Source organism: Scyliorhinus torazame, chromosome 22 (assembly GCF_047496885.1).
Source record: "Scyliorhinus torazame isolate Kashiwa2021f chromosome 22, sScyTor2.1, whole genome shotgun sequence".
Classification (NCBI taxonomy): domain Eukaryota; kingdom Metazoa; phylum Chordata; class Chondrichthyes; order Carcharhiniformes; family Scyliorhinidae; genus Scyliorhinus; species Scyliorhinus torazame.
The window spans coordinates 112,895,737-112,906,340 of record NC_092728.1 but is presented as its reverse complement, the minus strand read 5'-3'; the positions used below and the strand labels follow the sequence as shown (position 1 = coordinate 112,906,340).

Sequence of the window (10,604 nt, the reverse complement as noted above, 5' to 3'; positions counted from 1 at the left end):
GACAGGGTCTGGAGACAGTGAGGGTCTGGGGACAGTGAGGGTCTGGGGACAGTGAGGGCCTGGGACAGGGTCTGGGCACAGTGAGGGTCTGGGACAGGGTCTGGGCACAGCGAGGGTCTGGGGACAGTGAGGGTCTGGGGACAGGGTCTGGGGACAGTAAGGGTCTGGGGACAGTGAGGGTCTGGGGCCAGTGGGGGTCTGGGGCCAGTGAGTGTCTGGGACAGGGTCTGGGCACAGTGAGGGTCTGAGGTCAGTGAGGCTCTGGGACAGGGTCTGGGGACAGTGAGAGTCTGGGACAGGGTCTGGGGACAGTGAGAGTCTGGGACAGTGTCTGGGGACAGTGAGGGTCTGGGTCTGGGTCTGGAGACCGTGAGGGTCTGGGACAGGGTCTGGAGACAGTGAGGGTCTGGGACAGGGTCTGGAGACAGTGAGGGTCTGGGACAGGGTCTGGGAACAGTGAGGGTCTGGGGACAGTGAGGGTCTGGGGACAGTGAGGGTCTGGGGCAGGGTCTGGAGACAGTGAGGGTCTGGGACAGGGTCTGGGGACAGTGAGGGTCTGGGACAGGGTCTGGAGACAGTGAGGGTCTGGGACAGGGTCTGGAGACAGTGAGGGTCTGGGACAGGGTCTGGAGACAGTGAGGGTCTGGGACAGGGTCTGGGGACAGTGAGGGTCTGGGACAGGGTCTGGGAACAGTGAGGGTCTGGGGACAGTGAGGGTCTGGGGACAGTGAGGGTCTGGGACAGGGTCTGGAGACAGTGAGGGTCTGGGACAGGGTCTGGAGACAGTGAGGGTCTGGGACAGGGTCTGGAGACAGTGAGGGTCTGGGACAGGGTCTGGGGACAGTGAGGGTCTGGGACAGGGTCTGGGGACAGTGAGGGTCTGGGACAGGGTCTGTGGATGGTGAGGGTCTGGGGACAGCGAGGGTCTGGGACAGGGTCTGGGGACAGTGAGGGTCTGGGGACAGTGAGGGTCTGGGGACAGCAGGGGTCTGGGGACAGTGTCTGGGGACAGTGAGGGTCCGGGGACAGTGAGGGTCCGGGGACAGTGAGGGTCCGGGGACAGTGAGGGTCTGGGGACAGTGACGGTCTGGGGACAGTGACGGTCTGGGGACAGTGAGGGTCCGGGGACAGTGAGGGTCCGGGGACAGTGACGGTCTGGGGACAGTGAGGGTCTGGGGACAGTGAGGGTCTGGGGACAGTGAGGGTCTTGGGACAGTGAGGGTCTGGGGACAGTGAGGGTCTGGGACTGGATCTGGGGACAGTGAGGGCCTGGGACAGGGTCTGGGGACATTGAGGGTCTGGGGACAGTGAGGTTCTGGGGACAGGGTCTGGGGACATTGAGGGTCTGGGGACAGTGAGGGTCTGGGGACAGGGTCTGGGGACAGTGAGGGTCTGGGACAGGGTCTGGAGACAGTGAGGGTCTGGGACAGTGAGGGTCTTGGGACAGTGAGGGTCTGGGGACAGTGAGGGTCTGGGACTGGATCTGGGGACAGTGAGGGCCTGGGACAGGGTCTGGGGACATTGAGGGTCTGGGGACAGTGAGGGTCTGGGGACAGGGTCTGTGCTCAGTGAGGGACTGGGACAAAGCCCGGGGACAGTGAGGGTCCGGGGACAGTGAGGGTTTGTGTATGGGGGGCGTGGCCTGTTGTGGGGCGGGGCGGAGCCGCAATTGGGGGCGGGACGGGGCGGAGCCAGTGTTGGGTGCTTGGGGGGCGGAGCCGCTGATGGGTGCTTGGGGGGAGGAGCCGGTGTTGGGTGCTTGGGGGGCGGAGCCGCTGATGGGTGCTTGGGGGGAGGAGCCGGTGTTGGGGGCGGGACGGGGGCGGAGCCGCTGTTGGGGGCGGGACGGGGGCGGAGCCGGTGTTGGGGGCGGGATGGGGGCGGAGCCGGTGTTGGGGTCTTTGGGGGCGGAGCCGGTTTTGGGGGCGGGGCGGGGGCGGAGCCGCTGTTGGGGGCGGGACGGGGGCGGAGCCGGTGTTGGGGGCGGGACGGGGGCGGAGCCGGTGTTGGGTGCTTGGGGGGCGGTGCCGGTGTTGGGGGCTTGGGGGGCGGAGCCGGTGTTGGGGGTTTAGGGGGCGGAGCCGGTGTTGGGGGCGGGACGGTGGCGGAGCCTGTGTTGGGGGTTTGGGGGGCGGAGCCGGTGCTGGGGGCGGGGTCTGGTCTATAAAGCCGGCGCTGAGAGCTCGAGCGGGCAGCGCGCTCGGCGGCGGTTTGGTCTCCGCGAGGCTGCAGTCGCGGGCAGGTAAATGTGCGTTTGTAGCAGAATGGTCTAATCCGTGTCTGCTTTTATTTAGTATTTCATTTAACTTGTGAAATGCTTTCATTCCTGTAATGTTTGTATTTAATTAATTACCAGGTGCTCCCTGTCAGGTTGTGTGACCCGCGTGCCGGGCAGGTGAGGGGACTTGGCGCCCGAATGGGGAACGGTTCCTGGTCAAAGCCTCCTGCCGGTTCCTCTGCTCATCCACACGCTTTACTTGGTGTTAGCACACTACGTGAAATGAAAATCGTTTATTGTCACAAGTAGGCTTCAAATGAAGTTACTGTGAAAAGCCCCTAGTCGCCACATTCTGGCGCCTGTTCGGGGAGGCCGGTACGGGAATTGAACCGTCAAGACTGGCTGCTGAGAAATTCATAGAGGGGAAATTTTAATTGTGTAGTAAAAAAATACACCAGGGGCTGGAGTCAGGCTGAGTGCCAGTGGAGAATCTGTGGTGTTCTACAACAGGAAAATTGGTGCAAAACCCTCACCGATTGCGGTACCGTTCAGGGACGAGCACCGTCACATACACATCGTGCGGAAATAGCCGGAGAATCTCTGGGTCCCGGGCAGTACGTGCACAGGGCTGACGAGCTGCGCATGCCTACACCCACACCATTCACTCCAGAAAACATGGCGGCAACCGTGCTGGACTGCATGCCCACCCACCCCGACCCCACCTGGCCACCCCCCACCACTCGTCCAGGCATTGCTGAAGTCCCTCGGCAAGCGGCACAGATCCCAGCCAAGTGTGGCGTTGCTGTCCGCAGCCAGTGGCCCATTGGAGGTGCAGCATCGTGGGTAGGCTGGCTAATGACGTGCCAATGACGTTGTGACTGCGCGCAGCACGTGTCCCGATGACACCGATTTGGAGGGGGTGGAGAATCACAAACTGGCGCCTGCCCCAATTTCTGAGTCGGGAACCATTCTATGGCCGATCGCCGTTCTGGATTCCGGCGTTGGGCTATGGAGAATCCTGCCCAAGGTTTCTGGGTACCACATGTGCAAGTTGCTGAAATCCAAATACCATTCGGCACAAGCGAGTCAGAATAATGCACCAAAATCTACTGGATTGATATACTAATGCAATAAAATCTGCTGTTCAATGAATCTGTAGAGTAATATTCAATGGAATAAGGTTTCAATAAACCCAGATGGTGCACTGCTAACAAGAGTCTAGTGTCTCTACCAGGGTCTATTGACTCATTTAATGAGTCATGAAGAGTTAACCACATTGTTGTGGGATCAGATATGGGCTAACCTAGCAAAGAGTGACACCTCCTTCCCCAAGCAGTGTGAGTGAACTGGTTGGCCTTTGCAGCAGTCGTGTAGTTTCATGGTCACCGTTAATTATGCTAGTTTTCCGTTCCAGATTTATTTAATTAACTGAATTTAAATTTTCCAGTTGTGGTGTGACTTGAACTAGTGTCTACCATACCATACGACAAGGTATCTACGTAACTCATTCTGTAACATAAACATCACGCTGCTGTTGCTGGTACTTGCAAGCATGTTGGTGACTAACATAGTAGCCGGGATTTAATGTTGATGGGGTTCTCATTCACTGTTCTCCACTCGCCCCCGAGCTTCTGGCCAATCAGAGGCTGGCAACTCTCCAATGGTGGCAGTGGCACCAGGAGTGAGGCTGGTCTGGCAATGCTGTAAGGACTTGCCTGACAATGAGGGATACCCATGGACGCCACAGGCAAACCCAGCAGGGTTTGTTGGGTGACCTTTCGGAGCTATGGGAAAGCTGTGTAATTTCCATATAATCCTGGGGTCCACCTGAATTTAGGAGTGACTCCGGCACATGCTCCCTTCCTGTCTCTGACTTTCACATGAGGTTTTGCTGCTGCTGGCAAACTGATGTGAGGCCTGGCTGTGTGTGTAGGGGGGGTTGTGGGTGTAGGGGACACTCCTACTCTACTGCTGGTCGCTGCGACCACTAATTCTTCGGGGTTCATGAGGCGTTGCATTGCCATCTTTCCTCTCTGAATACTTCTCTTAAAATTTGGAACGAGGGGTATTAAGGCGGTGCTGTAATTACGGGTACGGCTTTCGCTATTTTCCGGAATACAAACTCCCGACAGTTTTGTCGCAACAAAAATCTATCAGTTTACTTTATAGCCCTGTTAGTTGCGCATGCATTAACACACTTCCGAATTATGAGGATTGATCAGAACTGCTTGAACACTTGTGATTTTCCTGTTCCCAATTGGATTTCTAATTCAAATTTTGGGTTCTCCCGGAGTGGTTAAGCCACTTCTAGATCGGGTCCCGTCAGGATTTCGCCAGTAATATGTTGCTAACTTTTGGTTGGTTTAATTGGCTCTGTTTTATAACCTTTGCTCGAGAGTCGTCAGGTATCTTTATGATACCGCCACGAGGTTCAAGTAATGGGCAGCACGGTAGCATTGTGGATAGCACAATTGCTTCACAGCTCCAGGATCCCAGGTTCGATTCCGGCTTGGGTCACTGTCTGTGCGGAGTCTGCACATCCTCCCTGTGTGTGCGTGGGTTTCCTCCGGGTGCTCCGGTTTCCTCCCACAGTCCAAAGATGTGCAGGTTAGGTGGATTGGCCATGATAAATTGCCCTTAGTGTTGGATGGGGCTACTGGGTTATGGGGATAGGGTGGAGGTGTTGACCTTGGGTAGGGTGCTCTTTCCAAGAGCCGGTGCAGACTCGATGGGACGAATGGCCTCCTTCTGCACTGTAAATTCTATGGTAAACTCAACACACCAATTAGTAAGATTCAAATCAAAACATATTTATTACACAGTCAATCGCTACTCATGCATAAATTCTACTTAATAAACTATCTCTATAACTAACAGGCCTATACTTAGCTTTGGACTGGCCCACCAGGTCTGGGGAACAAATGGCCTTTCGTTCAGGTCCTGGGTCTACGGGATTCAAAAGCTGGTATGGACTGGTAGCTCGGAGCGCCTACCTCGTAGCGAGCGTTGACTTGAGACTTACTTGGAGGCAGCTTGGGCAGTTCACTCTCCAGGGTTGATTCACTGCTGATTGACCCTGCCAAGAAGGCTGATTTGAACTCGGGGGGCTTTACTTTATAGTCCCCAGGGACTTCCCGCCCTTCAGGGCGGACCCTGTACCTGGTTCCAAGTGATTGGACTACTTTCCGATCACTTGGATCGATTTCTCCAATGCTGGAGCGGTTCCCTGATCGCTAGGTGGTCCTAAGTGTCCGTTGGCCTTCCTTTGTCTTGGCTCCTGCTGGCGCTGAGGAGTCTGGCTTGGCTTTATTCACCTCGACTGTTGCCATTGTGCCCTGGAATCGCTCATTACTATGCCGATGGCTGCTGGTTTCAGTGCTGTCTGGTTTCTTACAGGTTCCAATACACATGATTTCTGTATTTGCTAGGCTTTGCCTGTGTTGGCTGAATTTCCCTTCAGCCTTTGCGGTTCTCCATTTTAAGTCAGGAAGTGGCCAACTCAGATGGCTACACTGTGTAGGGGGGGGTTGTGTGTGTGTGTAGGGGGGGGTTGTGTGTGTGTGTAGGGGGGGGTTGTGTGTGTGTGTAGGGGGGGGTTGTGTGTGTGTAGGGGGGGGTTGTGTGTGTGTAGGGGGGGGTTGTGTGTGTGTGTAGGGGGGGGTTGTGTGTGTGTGTAGGGGGGGGGTTGTGTGTGTGTGTAGGGGGGGGGTTGTGTGTGTGTGTGTAGGGGGGGGTTGTGTGTGTGTGTGTAGGGGGGGGTTGTGTGTGTGTGTGTAGGGGGGGGTTGTGTGTGTGTAGGGGGGGGTTGTGTGTGTGTGTGTAGGGGGGGTTGTGTGTGTGTGTGTGTAGGGGGGGGTTGTGTGTGTGTGTGTAGGGGGGGGTTGTGTGTGTGTGTGTAGGGGGGGTTGTGTGGGTGTGTGTAGGGGGGGGTTGTGTGTGTGTGTAGGGGGGGGTTGTGTGTGTGTGTAGGGGGGGGTTGTGTGTGTGTGTAGGGGGGGGTTGTGTGTGTGTGTAGGGGGGGGTTGTGCGTGTGTGTAGGGGGGGTTGTGCGTGTGTGTAGGGGGGGTTGTGCGTGTGTGTAGGGGGGGTTGTGCGTGTGTGTAGGGGGGGTTGTGCGTGTGTGTAGGGGGGGTTGTGCGTGTGTGTAGGGGGGGTTGTGTGTGTGTGTAGGGGGGGTTGTGTGTGTGTGTAGGGGGGGTTGTGTGTGTGTGTAGGGGGGGTTGTGTGTGTGTGTAGGGGGGGTTGTGCGTGTGTGTAGGGGGGGTTGTGCGTGTGTGTAGGGGGGGTTGTGCGTGTGTGTAGGGGGGGGTTGTGCGTGTGTGTAGGGGGGGGTTGTGCGTGTGTGTAGGGGGGGTTGTGTGTGTGTGTAGGGGGGGTTGTGTGTGTGTGTGTGTAGGGGGGGTTGTGTGTGTGTGTGTGTAGGGGGGGTTGTGTGTGTGTGTGTGTAGGGGGGGTTGTGTGTGTGTGTGTGTGTAGGGGGGGTTGTGTGTGTGTGTGTGTGTAGGGGGGGTTGTGTGTGTGTGTGTGTGTAGGGGGGGTTGTGTGTGTGTGTGTAGGGGGGGTTGTGTGTGTGTGTGTAGGGGGGGTTGTGTGTGTGTGTGTAGGGGGGGTTGTGTGTGTGTGTGTAGGGGGGGTTGTGCGTGTGTGTAGGGGGGGTTGTGCGTGTGTGTAGGGGGGGTTGTGCGTGTGTGTAGGGGGGGTTGTGCATGTGTAGGGGGGGTTGTGCGTGTGTGTAGGGGGGGTTGTGCGTGTGTGTAGGGGGGGTTGTGCGTGTGTGTAGGGGGGGGTTGTGCGTGTGTGTAGGGGGGGTTGTGCGTGTGTGTAGGGGGGGTTGTGCGTGTGTGTGTAGGGGGGGGTTGTGCGTGTGTGTAGGGGGGGGTTGTGCGTGTGTGTAGGGGGGGGTTGTGCGTGTGTGTAGGGGGGGGTTGTGTGTGTGTGTGTAGGGGGGGTTGTGTGTGTGTGTGTAGGGGGGGGTTGTGTGTGTGTGTAGGGGGGGTTGTGTGTGTGTGTGTGTAGGGGGGGTTGTGTGTGTGTGTGTGTAGGGGGGGTTGTGTGTGTGTGTGTGTGTAGGGGGGGTTGTGTGTGTGTGTGTAGGGGGGGTTGTGTGTGTGTGTGTAGGGGGGGTTGTGTGTGTGTGTGTAGGGGGGGTTGTGTGTGTGTGTGTAGGGGGGGTTGCGTGTGTGTAGGGGGGGTTGTGCGTGTGTGTAGGGGGGGTTGTGCGTGTGTGTAGGGGGGGTTGTGCGTGTGTGTAGGGGGGGTTGTGCATGTGTAGGGGGGGTTGTGCGTGTGTGTAGGGGGGGTTGTGCGTGTGTGTAGGGGGGGTTGTGCGTGTGTGTAGGGGGGGGTTGTGCGTGTGTGTAGGGGGGGTTGTGCGTGTGTGTAGGGGGGGTTGTGCGTGTGTGTGTAGGGGGGGGTTGTGCGTGTGTGTGTAGGGGGGGGTTGTGCGTGTGTGTGTAGGGGGGGGTTGTGCGTGTGTGTAGGGGGGGGTTGTGCGTGTGTGTAGGGGGGGGTTGTGCGTGTGTGTAGGGGGGGGTTGTGCGTGTGTGTAGGGGGGGGTTGTGCGTGTGTGTAGGGGGGGGTTGTGCGTGTGTGTAGGGGGGGGTTGTGCGTGTGTGTAGGGGGGGGTTGTGCGTGTGTGTAGGGGGGGGTTGTGCGTGTGTGTAGGGGGGGGTTGTGCGTGTGTGTAGGGGGGGGCTTTGTGCGTGCGCGTAGGGGGGGGGCTTTGTGCGTGCGCGTAGGGGGGGGCTTTGTGCGTGCGCGTAGGGGGGGGCTTTGTGCGTGCGCGTAGGGGGGGGGGGCTTTGTGCGTGCGCGTAGGGGGGGGGCTTTGTGCGTGCGCGTAGGGGGGGCTTTGTGCGCACGCGTGCGGGTGGGGAGTAGTGTTTGTGTGTGTGTGTGTGGGGGGGGGGGGGGGGGGGGGGGTTGTGTGTCGGGTAATTGTATGTAATTTCTCCAGGCATTGTCATACAGATGTGAGGTGCTCTTTGCTGATTCAGTAATCACACTTTATGCAACTTGATTGTGTAATACCATTCCTATTCATTCAATTTTGTTAGCAAATCATGAAACTTTAATTTGTCTTCTGTTTGCTTCCTTCCAGTATGACTTTAGTTAAATTGAATTCCAAAGGTACTTTGGGTTGGGATGCAGCTGTCTTCATGCACAGTCTGATTGCTGTTGCGTTATTTATTGAAAATGTTCCTGCTCTGACATTATATGTGAGTATGAAGTCCATGTTTCCCAGTTTTATACTTTTACATTATGTACCTTATGGTTTAAATCTTTATTTTCTTTTTAGTTCTTCAGGTAATTGTGTTTTGGACAAAAATACATACCATGAGTGGCATCGGAACTGTTACCTGTGAGAAAACAATTAATACAACTCTGCTCATTTTTGCTGTCGCCGGCATTCTGGTTTGTCATCAGCAGTCTTTTCATTTTAACTGATCTGCCATATCTGGAATCTGCTGGTCATTTTCTAAATAAAACATTGTTTATTGTAGTCCCTGTGGAAAAGCAATTCATTTTTCTGTTTAGTGTTTTTTAATATAAAATTTTCCCCAAGCCTGTGTGGAGTAGCTCCCTCAGACAGCATTGTTAGGATTTGGAATGTAATTCTGAAATAACTCGCCAACTTACTTTATTACAGTTTTAAGTAAGATGGGAATGGAAGAATATTTTGGTGGATGATGGCTAGGTTATGTGTGCCTCTTGCATCGTAGGTTGCGGTTTAGTGTTAATGTGCCAACTACTTAGCTCACATCTTTTTGGACTCTTAATTGCCAAAATATTTCCGCTTTCTGCTTGTGTAGACCACTTTCAGACTTTTACCAATTCTGGTTATGTCGTAAATGACATCTCAGCTATGGGACTGAATGTTTTCTGAAACCAAATATTTGTTTAAGGTTTGACTTCAGTTACAAAGAGAGAACTATTTAGATGTCTGCTCGAGATGAAATATGTTTGCAACCACCCTTGGCAAATTGCCTAAACCCAGCTGTGCCCTGTAGACTACTCGCAAACAACCCAGACACCAGACACTGGGCTACATTATTTTATTCCTCTTGTATGATTTTATTTGTTTTTTAAAATTTAGCATGAAGCAGGGATTGCTTCTTTAGTTAAATATTAAACATAGAAAATAGGTGCAGGAGTAGGCCATTCGGGAAAGGAAAGGACTGTTCAAACTGCTGGCATTCTCTGCTGAAAAAGATAAGAGGCCTGAAAATACAGCTCACTAATTATATTAGGTGATGCAGTGAATATATATTTGGTGTAAAGTTAACGGTGGGGGCTGGGGAAGAGCTGTTTTTGTTCCAGAACAGAACAATTCATTTGAGTGGCTTGGAGGAGTGTTTATAGCAGAGGAGTTAGCCTGAATGAATGAATGAAGTCGCTTATTGTCACAAGTAGGCTTCAAATGAAGTTACTGTGAAAAGCCCCTAGTCGTCACATTCCGGCGCCTGTTCGGGGAGGCTGGTACGGGAATTGAACCGTGCTGCTAGCTAGCCTGCCTTGGTCTGCTTTCAAAGCCAGCGATTTAGCCCTGTTCTAAACCAGCCCCTGCAGGCACATCCTGCCTGAATGGAGTAATTCCAGGACACAAACCATCCTGTTCCTGTAAACTACAAAATTAAACTTATTTTTCAACAAATATACTGTATGCCTTGGACCTTATATTTTGAAGCTGTTCCCATGATCAAAGAACTGAGCAGCTGCATTTGGTGTCCTGGTTCAGTTGAAGCTATAATAGAAACTATTGCTAAAGTCTCGAGTCATACAAGGTGAAGGAAGGTTCCTGTGCCAAAGGTAGAAGTTCCTGCCATGGAATTTGTTTTGATGATTTGGTGCAGAGGCAAAATCCAAGTTATACTGTACCCAGAATACCTGCCAAACAAATGCTCAGGGTTTAATATTAGATTTAAAAACCCATCTGTCTCATTTTGTAGCAACAAGAAGTCTCTCATGATGCGAAAGATTCAGAACATTGTTGTAGGACCAGGAAAAGAAAACATAGCAGTTTGTGTAAGTACCAGTGAGAGAGATTGTGAGAGATTGTAAGAAGAATTTGAAAACTTGGGTTTACTGTTTGAGTGCAAAGTGGGTATCTGAATAGGAAACGGGGTTTAGAAGAGGGATTCTTGGGCAAATATGAGTGATCATCTTGGAGTTGTCTTTTTTTCTTAATTATTTCTTTTATTTTGCGTCCTGTTGTACAGCTGTACCTGACACTTTTCCTGAGCAGCAGAAGACCTATTAATTAATTGGCTACCAAGTGGTCAGTGGTGTCCCTGTGGAAGAGTGCCTGGATGCCAATCTGATGAAGACTTGCAAGTCTTCATATTATATTTGAGGCAGAGAGTGGGGATAAAGGGGTCCTTTTCAGG

The 10,604-nt window shown here is 53.8% G+C and overlaps 1 protein-coding gene across 5 annotated transcripts in view; it reads left to right on the top strand.

Annotated features, from left to right (window-relative positions):
• Window positions 1-2,183: 2,183 nt before the first annotated feature.
• adamtsl2 (ADAMTS-like 2) overlaps window positions 2,184-10,604 on the top strand; it is a 154,534-nt gene continuing 146,113 nt past the window's right edge. The window contains exons 1-4 of one of the 5 annotated variants that reach the window (XM_072488954.1): window positions 2,219-2,242; window positions 8,318-8,435; window positions 8,516-8,631; window positions 10,167-10,242. In XM_072488954.1, the coding sequence (XP_072345055.1) occupies window positions 10,183-10,242 (60 nt within the window). In that variant the 5' untranslated portion in view covers window positions 2,219-2,242; window positions 8,318-8,435; window positions 8,516-8,631; window positions 10,167-10,182. Of the gene's footprint in view, window positions 2,249-8,317; window positions 8,436-8,515; window positions 8,632-10,166; window positions 10,243-10,604 lie in introns of all 5 variants that reach the window. The other 4 variants (XM_072488955.1, XM_072488953.1, XM_072488951.1 and 1 more) reach the window with 4 other exon arrangements.